A 20,259-nucleotide genomic window follows, 5' to 3' on the forward strand; every position below is an offset into this window, starting at 1 on the left:
TTTTTTTCATACAAGTAATCTGCAGATATAATCTTTATAACCTGATAAGTGTATATATATAGCTAGAAAAATATAGTGATATGAAGTTATGAACTGTATTTATTTTGGCTCTTTTGCCTTTCTGTTTTGGGGAAGTGGGGTTGAGAGGTTTATGAGAATTGATATTATCAGTGTTTTGTGGACAGTATTTGATACTCCTGTGTGCCCGGAGTTATTATCACATTGTTCTCAAGAATCTCAACCTTTCATGACTATGAAATCTCCGTACTTTCACTAAAATGCCCTTTTATAATAGCTGTATACCTGTTGTCTTCCCATTTCACAAGGTTTTAGAAATTATGACTTTTCTTCCGGAGTTCGTGAAATAAGATACGAAAGAGAGTAGTAGTACTTTTCGCTGTTTGAGGACCATATAGCCATATAGGTGTTAATGTAGTGGCTGCTAGCGCATGTGAAGCTTGCTACTGATCTTGTGTAATCAATCTTGTTGTTGTTTCCATTTTTAGCTATTGACCAGGGGCTTCAGGGGTCAGGGCCCATATATTATTAAGCTTGCTACTGATCTTGTGTAAATTGTTTGCTTCAGTCCTTTGCTTGAGAGCTGGCACTGGACCTTGGTTGGTAGCCTACAGGCTAGTGCTCTGGGTAGTGTTGCCTGTTGGGCTAAGCTGGCCCTATCATTATTTCGGAGTATTGTTTTTGCTCAATTTGTTTCAGATTTTCATTAATTGGGTTAGCTTCGGGTCATCCCTCATGCCTCATGTCATGCTGATTTTTTGTGAAACTTGGCCATCCCATGATATTGAACTATGATAAGATGGTGACTTGGAGAGTTATTAGCTGAAAGCCAGATGTTTTGATTGAAGCAATTTACAGCCTCAGAAATATTTATCCTCGCTCATTTAGTCAGCTTGGTCCTCTCCGTCATGGAGACTGAGCTGTTGATTGAAATAATAAATGAACCTGCAACTTAGCAGTTCCTTAGCTATTGGAATTGCATCCATAATCTGTGAACTCAAAACTCTCAATTGAGAATGGAACACTATTATCTCATGCATGTATGCAACTAGGGATGTTTTTTGTAATGTAGAAACAATGTTATTATGCTTAGTTATATTGTAGTGTTCAGCGCAATGGTGCTGAAGCATAAGAATAGATGGATGCATTATAGAAAGTAGTAACATATGTTCCTACCTCCTAGTGAAAATTATTTGCCTTGAGTTCACTGGGGAATAATAGACTCTTGTTGCGGAGTGTTAAATGATTTGCACTATTAGGCACAGAATGACATTTGTTTTCTAAACTAACACTGAAAAGCTGAAGTCGGAGATTGTACAGAGGCAACCTAACAAATGAACTTAAAGATGGCCTACTTTTTGGCATTTGAAGCTCTCAGGAAGCTTTTGCTGCAGCCACTAAGCAGCAGGCTGAGAGCGTTAGGTACCTGAGGCCACTCAGCACACTGGCCTTGAGTCTTGTGTGCAAACATACTGCAATCTCGAGATCAGCAATGCCCTCTACTAGGGGGTGTAGTATTTTGGACTCGGCTTAGTCCCAACAACTTCAGTAATGTCCAATCCAAGCTAGCTAATACAGACCCCAAATTTTCGATTATCTTTACGACACTTTGGTTTTACTGTTATAGGCTTAGAGAGCATAGGAGCGCAAAAATAAATCCTGATGACTTGCTTAGTACATAAGGTTAAAACTATAGCGATATATTTCGTATAATGTAATTTGGCTGTTTTCTATTTATTCTCGGTTGGCGGTAGGTGTTGTGTGTTCAGTTATTGGCCGGCCGATGGTTAGAATTTAACGAAGGATGACAAAAAAGTCATATGATAAAGTGCTACATCCTGTGTCACATGTAGTAATCTTACTAATCTAAAATTTAGAGGACCATCTTAGAGATAATTTAGTGGCTGCTGATGCATTTGCAATGTATGCAACCTTATCATCATTCATCAATATTGACATTTTTGTTACATGATATATTGACAGGGTTCAGGGCCCATAATTCTATCAATTTTTGAAGCTGGTATCATGACTCATCAGAACATCATATTGCGATTTGATACCTTTGTGATTACATTCATGATATAATTGTGCACAATCAAAACTCTTTTTTACTAAAAGCATATAATATACAGTACATTATCTTTGAATCTATTAATTAAAGAATGAAGAGGTGTGTATGTCAAATCATTAAATTGGCAATCTAATTACATCTGGTATCAGTGAACATAAAATGGGATCACTTAAAGTGGGAGTAATAGGTGGAGGTGTAGCAGGGATAATATCAACCCGGGAGCTCAGACGAGAAGGTCACCGAGTCACCGTATTCGAGAAATCGGACAAACTCGGCGGTATATGGGTCTATGACCCGCGAGTCGAGTCCGATCCACTGAGTCATGAGAGTGTTCAAAGCAGCGTCTATTACTCATTAAGGACGAATTTGCCCCGGGTTTTGATGGGCTTCTCCGATTTCGGGTTCGATGAGAGAGTGTATGGGGACCCGAGAGTTTTTCCGGGTCATCAAGAAGTGCTGGCATTTTTGAATGATTTTGCAACTCGGTTTGGAATCGTTGAGTTGATCCGGTTTAACTCGGAGGTTGTGAGGGTGGAGCCAGTGGGTGGAAGGGTGGATAAGTGGGTGGTTGAATGGAGGAGAGTGGAAAATGGAGGGGTAAAGTTGGAAGAAGAGGTTTTTGATGCTGTGGTTGTTTGTAACGGTCATTGTACCGTGCCTCGGGTAGCTAACATACCAGGTTAAATGATTCAACTCAATATTTTTCCTCAAGTCGGAGTTAAAAGTGAAAATATTAAGTGTTGTACGACGTGAGTATAATTTTCTCATGACTTTTTGAAAGTTACAAAATATTAAGTACTTTTTAAAAAAAATATTTAAAGAGGTCAAGAATTTCTCGTACTAACATTGACAATTGCTTGGTCTAATACCTTGTCCAAAGTCCAAACCCATTGCGGGTTTTGGGCTCAGATATTAAGTTAATACGAAGTAGTATATAGTTACTTTTGCATATTGTGGTCACCAATTATAAGCTAGTTCACATAAGTTTTATTTACAACTTCATGTTTTTAGCTGGAGTATTAACTAGTTCAAAATTAAGAGATTAACGGTGTGTTTGGATAGAAGGAAATGGAAGGAAAAGAAGGGGAGGTAAATGGAGAGATGTGATATCTTTTATTTGGATAACAAATGAGGAAGTAAGGGAATTGGAGGGGAGATAAATGGAGGGATTAAATTATAGGAAAATGATCCCTCCAACAATGGAGAGATTTGGAAGGAAAACTCACCATTCTTCTCTCCCCTCCCTTTCCCTCCCCTCCTCTTCTCCTCCCTCCCCTTCTTTTCCTTCCTCTAATGTTATCCAAACACAATGTAAAGGAGACATGAAAGCGTAGTATGTGTTGTTACACAAATGACAGTGGATATTAGGGAAATCAAAGAGAAAGATTCTTAAATGATAAGTTTCTTACAAACTTGAGGTTGGTTTTTTCATTTGAAAAAAAAAAAAAAAAAGGGGCTGCCCCTAAACTGGATATTGTTGGAATAGTAAGTATTTACTAGTACAATCTACAATGAAGATGATAAGTTTTAGTAGAATAGATGGCAAGTGAAATTGTAATCAATTACTGATGTTTATCTTGTATCAACTGCTAATATAAACTTCATAATTAGAAGCTAAGATTGATTTACCATATAATAGTTTATGTTATTGAGCTAAAGAACTATGATAACATTAACTATGATTCATCTCTACTCGTTAACATTCTGTTTATAACTTGTTGACAGGAATCGAGAAATGGCCAGGAAAACAGATACACAGCCACAATTACCGAGTTCCTAAGCAATTTAAGGACCAGGTTTTTCCTGCATTAACTTCAAGACTTCTTATATACTCCGTAGATTCAAGCATTTGGTTCGATAAATTGATGTGTTAATTGCTTAATAGGTGGTAGTAATCATTGGAAATGGGGCTAGTGCATACGATATATCACGTGATATCTCAGCAGTTGCTAAGGAAGTTCATCTCTCTTCAAGATCGCCTGATGCAAAGTTTGCAAAGCTTGATCACTGTTGTAACATATGGCAGCATTCTGCGGTAAGTTGTGTAAGAGTAATGTTTTCTGTTCATACTTTGCTCTTAACTAGCTATTACGCTTGCAGAAAACTATACACCAATTAAAAATCAAAATTTGATATCATGATTGTAAAGACATCAATTTTAAGCAATTTTGAAATGCAATAAAGATTGATTGAATAAGCACTTCTGATTGCAATATAGATTGAACTATATATAGATTGTTTTCAACATATACTCAGGCACAATCAAAATACATTTGTGCTCGAGAGTACTCCTTTCTCTTATACTCATATATATGGTACCCTCCCAAACCTGATTGTTTTACTGCTCTTATTCTGCATCACCAGTCCCGAATTTTGTTTGTGGCCAGTAGGATGATATTCATCTGCATTTTATGTGAAGTGGTTTTTGCTAGCTTTTCCGAGGAGACTTGACTCTCCATATACTGTTGTTGACAAGGCCAAGGAGATCTTCATGACTTCATGTGAAATAAGCCTCCTGTATTAACTTGTAGATCATGAGCTCTTAATTACTACATTTTCTCAATTTTTTTTATTCATTTTTTGTAGTAGTATTTGTTGTTGTCATGTTGGTTATGACTGTTATTTAATAATATGAATCAATGGTCCTTGTAATTGTAAATGGTTTGTCTACAACTCTAGATGATATATGTGTCGTTGAGTGTTTTAAGCTTGCTAAGAAGGTTATTCATCATATCAGCAAGACCTCCTAGCATAGTATTGTAAGTGTTGCAATATCTGATTGCACTATTTGGTGATTGATTCCAGTAACTTTTTATGTTTATGAAAGTGTAGATATATATGGCCAATGAAAATGGTACCATAGAATTCGAGGATGGATCATCAGTTGAGGCCAACATTATCTTGCACTGCACCGGGTATGTTTTCAGAATTGATGCAGAGTAATAAAATTTCCCCTTTCTTGATCTCTTTTTTAGCTCCTAACATGGAAGCTAAATTTTCCTAAAAACTTTTCCACAGATACAAATATGAATTCCCTTTCCTTAACATAAATGGCATTGTAATTGTTGATGATAATCGTGTTGGACCGTTATACAAGCATGTGTTTCCTCCTGCTGTTGCTCCTTGGCTTTCTTTTGTTTGCTTACCTCAAAAGGTAAATTATTTGAACGCTGTATGCTGTTAATAGCTGTTCGTATACCTTTATTACTTTTCGATCTTGCTGACAGAGTTCAAATCATCTTCTGCATGATTAGATATTGATTTTTGATATGATGGAATTTCAATCAAGGTGGATAGCTAGAGTATTATCAAGAAAAGTAGACTTACCGTCTAAGGAGGAGATGATGGCAGATGTGCAAAAATATTATCAACAGATGACAATACTTAGAAGGCCTAAGCACCTCACTCATTATCTCCACAATTTCGAGGAGGTCTGTATGTCTTTCTTATCTTCAGAGCCGCGCTTTCTACTGAGTTTCCTTTTTAAGTTTCTGCTAGACATGACTAAAAGTTTACTCTTTGGTTTGGCCTTAGCTTAAATATACATCTGAAGACTTGAAACATGCAGTTTTACTAATCATGACTTTAATATTAATCACTAATCCAAGTTAAGGCCTCTGAAATTACCTTTTTTTACTTTTGTATAAAAATATTGTATGCAATCCACATTTTCAGAGTATCTAATTTAGAAAATTATTTGGCTGTTAGTATTTGGACTGGTTAGCAACACAAGCTGGAGCGTTATCATTGGAATGGAGAAAAGAAATCTATAAGGAGACCATCAAATGCTTGGAAAATCGCAAGGATGGATATAGAGATGATCCCGGGTTTACAACGGGGTGTTATAATCCATCTATAACCTCACGCCAAGAGAAATTCAAGTTACTAGAACAGTTCAAGTGTTCAACAATCAACACCAAGTGATTTTTTTTTTTTTTTTTTGGATATTTTTGTCGAGTAGTATTTATGTTATCGAATAAGTTGATATTTGTTATAAAAAAAAAATCAAATAATTGATATTGTGTACTCCCTACGCTTTTAAATATTTGCTCTATTTCTCTTAGGTATGTATGCCAACGTAAATATTTGATTAATTTTTTTTTTTAGTATGAGAACCTATATAGGGATTAATTTTTTTAGTATGCCGATGTAAATATTGTTATCATTTGAAGTATAATTTTTTTAGGACACGCTAAAACATTTGATATTGAATATAAAATGAAAAAAAAAAATGATAGAAAAGTAAATTTATTCTATTAATATTTAGATTTTCAGATAATAATTATGTAACTTATTCAACATTGAATAAAAAATGAAAAAAAAATTATAAAAAAGATATTTATTCTATTTATATTTAAATTTTCAGATAATAATTATGTAACTTATTCAACATTGAATAAAAAATGAAAAAAAAATTATAAAAAAGATATTTATTCTATTTATATTTAAATTTTCAGATAATAATTATGTAACTTAATTATAAGGGGTTACGGTGATGAGCAAATGGGTTACCTTGACGTACGTGATTTAATTAAATGAAAAAAAAAAGTTACTCTATTACATCAGTGGATTTATTCTTTCAATTTTTAAAACTAAAAATAGATGTTACTCGAATAAACAAATGGGGTTACTTATTTCTAAATTAGTTGATATTACTCATATAATGAATTTGAGTTACTTTAATGAATAAAATGAGGTTATCTTTATGAATAATAAATAGAATTACTTATAAATATATTCCGTATATAATGATTATTCTTATTAATCAATATGGCCACGTCATGTGGATAACCACATACAAAACTTACTCAATAAAATGTTAAAAATTAAAAATTATATATATCATCGAAAAGATAAATGAATTATTCAATACAAATATATATAGTAAATAATATAAATTAATTAAAAAATGTACATATTTATATTTTTATGTGTCAAATATGTATACGTGCAATAATAAAATATGTATACGTGCAATAACAAATTACGTGAAATTATTACAAATTATAAAAATAATCGTGTATAAAAGATGAAAATTTATAAGATGGAAAAAGTGATTTTGTTTTTTTTACTGTTTGTTTTTTTTATATTGAGAGCGTGAAATTAGATTTAGAAAATCTAAAAGTAAACAAAGAAAAATCACTGTTTATCACGATTGTGAATTTCAAACAAACAACGGTCTTTAATCATCATTTGCACAAATTGTGAAAATTGTTAGATGGAAAAAGTGATTTTGTTTTGTTTACTATTAGTTTTTTCTAATATTGAGTTTCAATTTTGAGATAGGGTTTTTGATTTTAAAAGTGAAGATAAGAAGAGAGTTTTTAAGATTAATATTTTAAGGTTATTATATATATATATTTTCGAAAATTCTATAGTTTTATTAATGCAAATCATAACTAAAATATTAATATTGATGAAAAAATAATGTCAGTTAAAAGATTCCTTTTTAAATAAAAACTGGCAAAAAAATAAAATAAAAACAAATTTTAATTTTTGCCAGATGGGCACTTTCGTCCTTAAAATTTGGTGACTCAAATCATCTTTTTTCCACCGGAAACGTAAGTTATGGGTGGTTGAGAGACCAATTTGTTTCGTTTGAAAGATGAGGGAACAAAATGCTACAAATACTAAAGTTGAGGACCTGATTTAGCTCAACTCCATTCAAGAGTGAAATATATTAAAACACACTTCTATTGTGACATTAAAATAGAATTTTAACTTAATTTCAAAAGAAATCATCAAACTTGAGCTAAATCAGCAGTCATCATAATAAGACAAACCATTCTCCCATTTTGTAGCTATTATAAAATCATAACTTTGTCCCTCAATTGTCTGACTTGTAGCATCACCAATCTTGATTTCTACTTTCTTCAAAAAATGTTGAGCATAAATACCCTCGAAACTAGAAGCTTCAGCTGAATCAAGAGTCCATACACAAAAGGCCAAGAAGCTGAAGAATCCTAGTCGAGTACTGATAGCTGCTATATTGTGCAACAAGAGTCCCATACACAAAAGGCCAAGAAGCTGAAGAATCCTTGGCAATGACACAGATTTGGACAGTAGCCTTGACAGCACTTTCGAAAACTATAAAGTGCACTGCAGCAAAGCCACGCTCCCCTCTAAGAATACAGCATAAAGGCCTATTATACCAGGTTCTACAATTGTTATCATAGGTATGATAGTACACACCTAAACCTTCCTCAATGTGTATATGTCCCCTAACATCCTTGAGCTTGAGATGCATTTGAAAGTGATCACGAGTGTAAGTGGTTAACCCATTTAGGGGTACCACTTTGCCATGTCGATACAAGTTGTCAGGATGATTCTCATCCCTTGTGAAAATATAAGTGAAATTGTCGACGAAATAAGAAACTCCAATTGAACCACAAAGATCCACGTTCTCCTCACCTTGACAACCAACAAACACTGAAAACACTTGTATTCATTTCACTCCAATTAAATGTCTTAGAAATTAAAGTAAACATCCATATTTAATTTGGTAAGTCAAAAAATGAATAAAACAATTGCAACAGATACAAGGGAATGAAATTAAAGGAACTTACTTGCATCTCCATATAATAGGTCGATCAACCTGTGGAATTCCTTTGTTGGAGAGGAGATCAGGATAATCAGGGTTCAACCAGTGGACTTGGACAAAAACACGAAAGTTTCCAGAAGACAGATATTCAGTAAATGTTCCACAATCACAGGGTTGAAATTGTGTTGATTTTCTAACAACAGTTTGGCGTTTCCCCCCAGAATCCATGGTAGCAATAGCCATGTTGAAATTAAATACAAGGGGATAGTAAGGTGGAACACAGACGAAAGATCTAGACAAGTTAATAGGAACACCGTGAACCACCTGATCTCGCTTCTTTCGTGGTTTCTTATAGAGAATAATCTGATTGTTGTCATCATATGTTTTATTGTAACAGGTTGTAATACTCCCGGATATATCAATATCACTTTTAGCAGCAGCATCATAATCATCACTATCATAATAATATGGTGGTTCTTCACCATCAACTCTTTTTACGAATATTACTTTAACACCAGCAATCATAGCACACGGCATAACAATGTAGCGTACACAAACATTTCCAAAAGTTAAGGATTTGAATTCATCGTAGCAAACACGAGTTGTGGTGTCCAAATGTAAACGGCCAAGGGCAAAGCAATGAACCCCCTGTTTTAGTGAATTCAAGTTTTGGACTTCGAGATTAATATCAAGGCGAACATCACCGTCCATTGAGAGAGCACCGAGTTTAGGACCCGTTAGCAATAAGGTCTGAGGACCGGCTGAGTCGATGGTCTGGGGATTGGCCTTACTTCTATTAAAGAGCTCATAAGTTTCGTCTCTGCCGTCAACAGCAGTGATTACACCATGTATTTGACATGATTTGTATGTTTTATGCGGCCGGATTGACACAGAACAAACCTCAGGGTTTGTAAATATTATACCCCGCAAATCATCACTTCCCATCATCTCCTACAATTTATTAATTATAACAATTAATATTTTGTATAAATTGTCCAATCCATTAATAAAAATTGTTGCATACACAAAGATAGCCGATTATAATTATGAAAATAATTGATAAAGGACCCTAATTAAAACCAATACTTCAATCGAAAAACCCTAAATTGACTATATTGACAATAGAATTAACCACAAACCCTAGATGTTGAAACTGATATTCTAATATTAAAATTTAAAAATAAGAACAAGAGAAAACAGCATACCTCAAAGCCGCTTCTATGCATCACAATAGAATTCGGGGTAAGTTTTTATTTACGAAGTATTATATTGGCAAACAAACCATATATTTACTATTTATACCTTCTATACTAATTCATGCTCTTTTAATTTTTTTGTCCTTATTAATTTTTTTATTATTATTATTTTTTTTTTTTTTTTACAATGAGTACAAAGAAAAAAAGAAAAGAAAAGAAAAGAAAAAAACACACAAGCAAAAATTAAAAAGACATTCCCGAGCACGAGCCTTTCCAGCCAACCAGTGAGCAGGAGATACACATTTTCGCGGAACCTTAAGAATTTTACAAGCTGTAAAGGTAGATTGAAGAACCCGAATATCCCGAAGTAACCAGTATAAAGAAACCTCGTCCCTCTATTGTTGGGCTAACATCAAACACAGAGGCTCACAATCCGAGTAAATAAGAACCCTACGAAAACCACGAGAAAAGGCATTTCGTAACCCCCAGAAACAAGCCTATAACTCAGACTGTAAGGCTGAAGAAGAAAGAGAAGCATGTGCCCCTCCCCCCACGGACCGAAATCACAATCCCGAAAAACCCAACAACACCTGCCGAGTTATCGGAGGACAACCAAGACCCATCATAAATCAAACAAATATCAAACCCCGATGTAGGGTCCCCAGCAAGCGTGGCAGCAAACCTCGAACCAACCGACGTAGGACTAGGACCCAAAGCAGAGGAGGAAAGGTGAGAATCTTGGGCCTGCATCTCCTACACATTCCTCTGAGAAGCAAGAAGTAAAACATCATCGAGAGAGACAACTTGTTGTTGGAAACGTGCATTATTACGAGTCAACCAAATAGCCCAAAGAAGGGAGAAAAACTGCACCAAGTTCTCCCAGTCCTTAGCAGCTGCTAATAACGAGACCATAACAGAAAACCATTGGAGGAAGGGGAGATGAAGAAGACCTTGGCTATTGAATAAAACGAGCTGTGAACCCACAAAGGAGCAACAAAATCACAATCTCTAAACAAATGGTCGACTGTCTCCTGCTCCCTCTAACAGAAGCAGCAAACCGAATCCACTAAAATGCCTCAAACAGCTAGAACCGAGGCAACTTGAATACCTAAATTATTTTCCAACCAAAGATCTTCCATTTCGGAAGAAGGGGGAGCGCCAAAAATTTCCTTCACCGGGGAGCAGGCAAGGTCCCCAAAGGAGGACATCTAACAGTCTTCTCAAATAAGAGAGCATAGGCAGACTTCGTAGAAAAGAAGTCATCCTTAGAGAATTTCCAGTATACAAAATCGTCCATAAGTTCTTGCGGATGATCTAGACTAAGGATCCTAACTGCAGTTGGGCCATCAAAAAACCGATAGACTCTCAAAGAGTCCCACGCGTTAGAACGCGGATCAATTATATTAAAATGGTTTGTATACGTAGTAATTCCCATTTGGTTGTCTCCCGTTATATACACCGTTACTTGTTACCTCTAGCCATATAGTCAACGTTTTGACATACCTACAACCTAAAAAGTCACGCCTTAATATGGAGCAAAATTGAAACAAAGTAGAATGGCATGTTGTACAAATAAAATAAACACCACGTAAACACGAGGAGGTCAATGCATACTTCTTGAAGAAATGATATTCTCATAGTTCTAGATTGTAGCTATCAGCCATTATTCATTCAAACAAATGAAACAAACACTACAAAAATTCATCCAAGTGTTAGTTCAGAGGGGCAAACGGGAAGGCCAAGATCGACAATCCACCATAGAAATTTTACGTTATATAGTCCTTTTTCTTGAAATGGGACCTGAGGATGGAGATAGCACACCAACAAGCTAACCGAGACCATGGGACTAGATATTAGACTAAATCTGGCAAAACAGAGTGCTGCAGTATGTAAAAACCTAAGATAGTTGATGCACAAACCAGATCTAATTGCCAGTGTGTCGACAGAAATAGAAATAACCAAGACACTACAACTTTTTTACAGTTTTGACAATGATGCATCCATATAGATGATCTATCTGCACATTCTGTTTGGCCTTTCGAAATGGTAATTTGCATGTATTGTGTGAGTCCTATGTTCTCTTCATCAAGTACCCAAGGAGTATGCTGAGAATGCCGATCAGTACCACTACATACACTGGCACACCACCAGAACGTCTTCTGCCAATTTCTCTTTTCATCATATCCTGTTAAGTAGAACCAATATGTCAGGAGACTATTACAATTGCATAATGGTTTTGTAATAATTCAATCTTAACCAAGAAATAGCTTTTTAAGAAAGGAAGACACAGAGTAACAAATATCAAGTACAGTTTTTAAAGATATTATCACAATTGTAACAAAACTAACAATTATGTGGAGAGAGAGAGAGGGGGGGGTAAAATCAGGACAAGTGTACATGATGTTACCAGATATAGCAAGAAAAAGAAGAAATCTAAGTAACAGAATGATAAGCAATTAAGCATAGATAAAGTGTCAAAGACAAACTAAGCATCATACCAATTCATGACGAAGTTTCTGATTCTGTTGAATGGCAGAAGCTTTCTCATTAGTCAACTTTGATATCAAAGACCGTGCCTGGAACAGACATGTCCGTTAGCATTCTAATTCGGGAGATATTAGAGGGATAAAAAAGCCAACATCTAGGAATATCATTAATGTAAATACTGCCTCCTGCTGAGATCCCTATACATGATACCAACATTAACATAAAATCCTAGCAAAACAATCTGTCACAATGAATTCACACTCCCTCGGTAGTAAGACCACAACAGACATGAATGTTAAATGATGCTGCAATATATAGCTACATCATAAAAACTATGCTAATAATACTAATTTTGCTTATCAAACCCTAAAAAAATATGAGAGAGTGTTAGACATAATACAATGACACTAGGAATGTAGCATGACAACTTATTCTTGCTACCAAACAAAAAGAACTTGAAACTATGCTCTTCATACATATCTACATTATCAATTAATAGAATAATTTTAAGCTATGGACAACATCACAATGCAATTAGATTCAATTAGATCAGGGAGCATGAAGCACTAAGGATATAGAGCTTTTATACAGCATTAGGCACCAGCACATCACTCACCAAAGGACCACTTTGCCCATGAAGCATGAGTAATTGGACCATCCTTCTAAGAAAGAAACAAAAAAAAAAATGAAAAAGCAGTATCTAGCAAGTAGAACACAGCGCAAAACCCAATGAGCCAGCCATACAAGTAAGAGAAAAATGTCTAAAAATCTATAACTCGAGGGTCACATTGGCATCTTAAAACAAAACTGCTACTGTATATATGCCAAGCAGCTTTAACTTGCAACTTCTGAAATTAAACAAAACAGTCCCAGTCTTCCAGAGAGGGAGAGAGAAAGAGATTAAGGTTCGTATAAGAAGGGCAGTTTAGGAAAGAGATGAGGAGCATGAGAAGTAATCTAAAACTTAGGTTAATCAAAATTTAACTTTTAATATGAGCTGCACTTCATTCAGGATAAATCTGGAATAACAGAACAAAATGTAAACCCTTTCTCCTCCTTGCCACATTGACTGTACACTCCATCCCCACCATAGCTTCTTTCTCCTTCCTCCTCCCTATGTCAGACTTATCCTACTTTTGAAACTAGCTACCAGAATCCCAATCATAAGAAATTGGAGGTAAGAAATATTTGGGTAAGTCAATGTCCCAATTAGATGCAAGATGCTTTTCACCTAATCTTCCAATAAATTTCAAAATCTTTAGGAGTTCCCCAGCAGTTATTTGATGTAGGAGCTCTGGCAATCTGGTATTCAATCAATCAATCAATCAAAGCCTTAATCCCAAAAGTGGGGTCGGCTAACATGAACCAAATTTGATTATTCCGTGTAGTCATCAACATAAATCTTTCTCCTCCATCCCTTACGATCCAAAACTTCATCCTCACGTAAATCCATGCACTTCATATCCTTCCTCACTCCTTCCAACCAAGTCATCTTTGGTCTCCCTCTTCCTCGTTTAATCCCTCCATGGTCCCACTCTTCCACTCTTCGCACCGGTGCACCCTCGGGTCTCCGTCTTACATGTCCAAACCAACGCAGACGATTTTCCCTTAGTTTATCTACAATGCTCGCCACACCTACTTTCTTGCGAATAACCTCATTTCTGATTCTATCTCTTAAAGTGTTTCCACACATCCACCTTAACATGCGCATTTCCGTAACCTCCATCTTTTTAATATGCTCTTTCTTAGAAGCCCAACATTCTGTACCATAGAGCAACACTGGTCGTATGGCAGTCCTGTAGAATTTTCCCTTCAACTTTAAGGGAATGCTGCGGTCGCATAACACTCCCGTGGCCGCTCTCCATTTAAGCCACCCTGACTTAATCCTGTGGGTCACGTCTTGATCAATGTCACCATTCTTCTGGATGATCGACCCTAGGTACTTAAAACATTCACTCATGGTCAAATCCTTTCCATCCAAACTCACCACTTCATTGCGTGTCCCCCTCTGAGTGCCAAAACGACATACCAAATATTCAGTCTTACTCCGACTTAGCTTAAACCCTCTAGATTCCAACCTTTGCCTCCATTGCTCCAACTTGACATTAACCCCATCCTTAGTCTCATCCACCAAAACGATATCATCTGCGAACAGCATACACCATGGAACCTCATCTTGAATTGGTCTAGTTAATTCATCTAGAACCGTTGCAAAAAGAAAAGGGCTTAATGCAGACCCTTGATGCAATCCGATTGTAATAGGGAAATCTTTTGTCAACCCTCCGCATGTCCTCACATTTGTTGACACATCCCGATACATATCCTTAACTAGGTCTACATACCTTCGTGGGATACCTTTCTTCAACATTGCCCACCAAAGTATCTCTCTTGGCACCTTGTCATATGCCTTCTCTAAATCAATAAAGACCATATGAAGATCTTTCTTCTTTACCCTATAAAACTCCATCATTTGTCTTATCAAATGGATTGCCTCCATAGTAGATCTCCCAGGCATAAAACCAAATTGGTTATCTGAAATGCTTGTGCATGCCCTCAACCTTTGTTCAATCACCCTTTCCCACAACTTCATAGTATGGCTCATAAGCTTAATTCCTCGATAGTTAGAACAATCTTGAGCGTCTCCTTTGTTTTTATAAACCGGGACCAAGGTGCTCTTCCTCCAATCTTGTGGGATCCTTGTAGCCGTCCATATCTTGTTGAAAAGGTTTGTTAACCAATCAATACCAATCTTACCCAAACACCTCCACACCTCTATCGGTACCCCATCAGGGCCAACCGCCTTCTTAGGTTTCATCTTCCTCAGTGCAATCTCCACCTCTACTCTCCTAATCCTTCGCACATACTCCATGTTGATTTCTTCATCACTCATAGAGGTATCTCCTATCACAACTCCATTACTTCCATTAAATAATTCATCGAAGTACCCCTTCCACCTGTCCTTGATGCCCTCCTCTTGCACTAGGACCATTTGGTTCTTATCTTTGACACACTTCACCATGCCAATATCCTTCCTTGCCTCTTGTCTTCTCTTTGCCATCTTATAAATGATCCTTTCTCCCTCCTTGGAATCAAGCTTTTCATAAACCTCCTGATATGTCTTTTCTTTTGCTTGGCGAACAACTGCCTTTGCCTTGCTCTTAGCCTCCTTATACGCTGCAAAGGTTTCATCACTCCTACATTTTCCTAAGGCTTGATAGCATTCCCTTTTTTGCTTAATTACTGCTTTCACCTCTTCATTCCACCACGAAGTATCTCTCTGTACCGAAGTTCTTCCCCTTACTTCCCCTAAGACCTCTTTGGCCACTCTTAGGAAACAGTTCTTCATTCGTAACCAAGTCATGTCCGGATCCACCTCTCCATCCCAATCCGCTTCTTCAATTACCTTTTCTGTAAAAACCTTAGCTTTTGCATCCCTTAGGGTCCACCATCTTATCCTTGGTTCTTCTTGTCTAACTTTTTTCTTCGCCTTCTCTTTCAGACGAATAGTCATTACCAATAGCCGGTGTTGGGTGACCACACTCTCCCCTGGGATAACCTTACAGTTTATGCAACTTTGTCTATCTATGCTCCTTGTGAGCAGGAAGTCTATTTGAGTTGCATTTGCTCCATTCCGAAAAGTTATCAAGTGTGAATCCCTCTTCTTAAACCAAGTATTAGCCAAAATTAAATCATATGATTGGGCAAAATCCATAATAGCTTCACCACCGGCGTCCCTCTGCCCATACCCAAAGCCTCCATGGACACTCTCATAGCCATCTCGGCTCGCCCCAACGTGCCCATTTAGATCCCCTCCAATATATAACTTCTCTGAGTGGTGGACACCCTGCACCACCTCGTCTAGGTCCTCCCAAAATTGTCGTTTCTCTTCTGCATCTAAACCCACTTGGGGAGCATAAGCACTGATAACATTCACAATCTCCTTGCCACATAGCAACTTCAGCCTTATCAACCTATCGTTCTTCCGATAGACCTCGATCACCTCTTTTGCCAACCTCTCATCGAGAACCACACCAACTCCGTTCCTAGCTCCACCATTCCTTGTTCTGTGGCTCGTTTCTTGCCCAACATACCATACCTTATACCCCAAAACCAAGCCTCGAGCTCCTTCTCCTGTCCATCTTGTCTCTTGGAGGCACATGATGCTCACGCGTCGTCTTTTCATTACTTCTACCAATTCTGCTGATTTTCCCGTAAGAGACCCCACATTCCAAGAACCAATCCGCAAACTAAATTCTTTTCTCCCACGCTCCCTCCTGATCCCAACTCCAAGCCCTTGATTATTTGACACCACAATTGGGCAATATGGTGCGTCGCTTCTGGGCGACGACCTAGCAACCCTTACATACTTATCACTGCACCCGGGTCTGGGAAGTGCAGCGCGTCGCTCAGTAGGGAACGCCCCAATGGCACGCCCTTGCTCATTTGACACCACACTCGGGCAATGTGGCGCGTCGCTTCTGGGCGACGACCTAGCAACCCTTGCATACTTATCACTACACCCGGGTCTAGGAAGTGCAGCGCGTCGCTGAGTAGGGAACGCCCCCACGAAAATATCTGTTTGGCTCATGTCATGGGATGTGACGAAGTTTTATACTGGCTGTCACTGGCCTACCGTAACCCTCCTCCTTTATCCAGGCTTGGGACTGGCAGCGGGAAACCCACTGGCGGAGTTTCTGGCAATCTGGTATTATGCAGTAATAATCTTTGGCATAGCCATAAATATATCTCTATATTAACCTGTCTGATTTGCAAAACCTATAGATGAAAAACTAAATCTATGTATTATTCCCTCCTGTATATTAACCCCTCCCGGCCTCCCCCAATACTATTTCTCTCCTCAACTAATTCTTTCACATTTAATCTCCACTTCACCTTTCCCGACTCTGAGACAGCATAGGTGGAGTTTGAAATTCATTATAGGAAAAGGTATGAGCTAGCTAATTGGCCAGTAGTCCAGTATGATACTAGGATAAAGGCAAAGAGAACACAGTGGCAGATAAGGGACCTGGTGACGGTATGGTGATTAAGGAGGGAAGATGGATAAGGTGAACCTGTGGAGTTTGTTCAAGTACAGCCCACAGGTATCAATTTTGCACTTTTCTTAACTAAATATGTAGAATGGCTTTATAATTTATCCTGTACTAACCCGTATACCCCATAGGCCCATACCATGCTCTGAAGTCTGAACTCAGAACTCAAACACCGCCTTAGACTGAAGATATTTCAACCCCCAATCTCCCCAGCTGGAGAAGACGAAATGCAGAAGAAAATAGAGAAACAAATAGAGTATTTGAGTTTTTCTACGCAGTGATATGTGCATATGTAAGTTCTAACACTGCAAATAAGAGAAACCAGAGGGGTGTGGGTTGGGGGGGGGGGGGGGGGGAGGACAATTCTTGTACAGCATGTAGACAACTACACATAATCTTCAAGACATGGAACAAAATCATCAGAACTTGAGAATTATATAAACAAAAAGCATGTCATATTATAACAGGTCAAGTCAACTCATCAAAATAGATGTCTTCCGCCACAAAATGTGCATTAAGATTTCAGAATCAGGCATTGAGAAATGTAGATGCCTTCCACCAAAACAGTGAGCATTTGGATTTAAAAATCAGGCATTTAACTATTTAAGAATCATTCTACCTTCCACCACATAGTTTATGTAAGATAACATTCACAATGCAAGTTGTTTTCAGTTTACACACTTATATTTATGTGTATCATGTTCCTTATCAAGTTTAAGCTAGCACAACAAACAAGCAGTTTGGCCCGCAGAAAGCAAATGAAAAATTTTCTAATTCTCCAAATAATTAACATAGACAAATGGAATTACCTCAGAATCTTTTTCTTTGGTCCCTTCAAAAGATCTAGTTACCTATAAGAACCAGCAACCAAAATTAATCATTTGGGAAGAAAAGTCACTCAGAAAAAAAAAAATCAACGCATGAACACACATACAGCTGACGCTAATGCAGCCTGCTCATTTACATCTTCGCGAGGTGGGGATCCTTCTTCTGATTCCTCAGGGACTGGTGAAGGAGGGTTAGGAGGAACGTAAATAACCCTCAACTTGAACTCCTCCACAACCTTCCCATCATCCTTGTTAAACTGAAGATATAAAATAAAAGGCCAGCCAACTATGAGAACAAATTAAGATCCAAAATCAAGTCTTCATAATAAGTAAGTGATGCGAAACAGCCATACCATCTCAGAAGTTATATCCTTTGCTGTAATGCCATCAGGTGCCATAGCACTCTGAACTAGGAATTTGTCCTTGCATTGCATATCAAGTGGTGCTTCTTTCTGGGCTTGCATCGTAACTACAATGTCCAATTGGAAATCACAATCAATTTTACTCAATAAAACTAATGACCAATATTCATAACTGCACAACCATGGTCAACTCAAAAGCCTCAAATAGCACATATATGTCGTAGCTTGCGAATTCAACTAGCATTTTTAATATGACTAGGTAAACCCAATTTAGTCCTAGAGCACAACCAGATCTTCAGATTACAAGTCTACTAAACAGCGTGAATCACCAAAACGATCTTTCTTTATAGCCAAGTATTATAATCCATGGATCCAAATTCCCAGCACAATCAATCTCAATTATCAGTAACGCAACGACTTATGACTATAATTTCAGATTTGAGTATAAACTAATCTCAAGCACATAATAAGAAAATGAATGTCATACAATTAATCATTACCTGTAACCTCACATGCTCCTCCAGGTAACACAACCCCAGTATTGGGACGCACACAATACTTCTTTGGATTGGTTGTTTTAACCTTTGTTAACACAAACACAGAGCATATTAATTAAATCATTACTATAAGCTCTAATTATCGGACTAATCAACAATCATTAATACAAAAAATAAAATAAAATCATACCTTAAATGCGACATATTTGTCTGTCTTGTTTGTCAAAGTCATAGAACAATTGGCCTGCTTCCTCACTTCAACTTCATAAAACCAAAATCCAAACCAACCCCACAAAAATTTAATCAAAACCCATGTCAAAAAACCCTAAATTGCATACAATTAACATTCAAAATCTGACAGATTAATACAATTAACCCAGAATTACCAAGAAACGCTACGAATTAGGGTTAAACACAAACTAATCAATCAAATAGGAGAGAGAAGATTTGACTTACAGTGAAATCTGAGCTCGGTGGGTTCAATATTAAGAAGATCGCCAGTATTCATGACTCCGAATTTCAATTTCTCTTTTCTAATTTCTGGGAAAAGTAAAATCCCCAAAATAGAATTTTAGAAAGAAATTTGAAAAATGAATACAATGCTCAAAATAAAAAGCCCCTCTAAACAAATTTTGCTTTACGTAATTTTTTTTTTTAATTTTTTTTATTTATATTATTGTATTTTTATTTTCTTTTGTTTATTTATTATGGTCTCTCCTGTCATCTTCAACTTTATGGGAAGGAGCTTCTTTTTAGGTTTTTGTTAAAACTTTGACGAAAATTAATAATTTTTTTGACTAAATTACCCTTACGATATCAAGAAATTTACAACAAATCTTGATTGGGGAACTGAAATTTTGAGGGGTAGATTGGTAAATTCGTTTGATAGTGGAAGGTTCTTTAAAATGGTGGGTGGTTTTAATATTTGATTATTTTAATTTATTAAATTGGGAAGTTGGAAGGGGGTAAGCAAAGATTTGGCTCCCACCAAAGAAAAGCAAAGAGTGGTGTGAATATAATAAGAGATTGACCACCAAACTCTCAACTCCAAGTCAATTTTAAATCAATTTTTTTGGATCAAACAGAATTATAAATTAAGATTTGATTGCTGATTAATACTACATGTAACACTAATTAAAATGTTAAGCTGTGACTTGTACTTGTAGTAAAACAAGATAATATTATAGTCAGTAAATAAATTGTTCACCA

General features: G+C 36.8%; 2 protein-coding genes across 3 annotated transcripts; one reads left to right on the forward strand and one right to left on the reverse strand.

Moving 5' to 3' along the window:
- Positions 1 to 2,224: 2,224 nt before the first annotated feature.
- Positions 2,225 to 6,230, forward strand: LOC145638449 (flavin-containing monooxygenase FMO GS-OX5-like). The gene is made up of 7 exons (XM_081689414.1): positions 2,225 to 2,768; positions 3,815 to 3,885; positions 3,975 to 4,124; positions 4,922 to 5,004; positions 5,108 to 5,243; positions 5,344 to 5,520; positions 5,798 to 6,230. The coding sequence occupies exons 1-7, from the start codon at positions 2,249 to 2,251 to the stop codon at positions 6,011 to 6,013; spliced, it is 1,353 nt and encodes a 450-aa protein (XP_081545540.1). The 5' UTR covers positions 2,225 to 2,248; the 3' UTR covers positions 6,014 to 6,230.
- A 5,222-nt stretch (positions 6,231 to 11,452) lies between these two features.
- LOC145639485 (vesicle-associated protein 1-3-like) lies at positions 11,453 to 19,663 on the reverse strand. 2 transcript variants are annotated; one of them, XM_081690739.1, is made up of 8 exons: positions 19,507 to 19,663; positions 19,241 to 19,311; positions 19,054 to 19,135; positions 18,545 to 18,660; positions 18,299 to 18,448; positions 18,174 to 18,215; positions 12,325 to 12,402; positions 11,453 to 12,011 (listed from the first exon to the last, which is right to left on the reverse strand). In XM_081690739.1, exons 1-8 carry the CDS (start codon positions 19,556 to 19,558, stop codon positions 11,898 to 11,900), a joined length of 705 nt encoding a protein of 234 aa, XP_081546865.1. In that variant the 5' UTR covers positions 19,559 to 19,663; the 3' UTR covers positions 11,453 to 11,897. The 2 variants fall into 2 exon arrangements, with proteins under 2 accessions (XP_081546865.1, XP_081546866.1); XM_081690740.1 differs by lacking the exon at positions 12,325 to 12,402.
- Between the last annotated feature and the right edge of the window lie 596 nt (positions 19,664 to 20,259).

Source organism: Chenopodium album, chromosome 7 (genome assembly GCF_948465745.1).
Source record: "Chenopodium album chromosome 7, dcCheAlbu1.1, whole genome shotgun sequence".
Taxonomy (NCBI): domain Eukaryota; kingdom Viridiplantae; phylum Streptophyta; class Magnoliopsida; order Caryophyllales; family Amaranthaceae; genus Chenopodium; species Chenopodium album.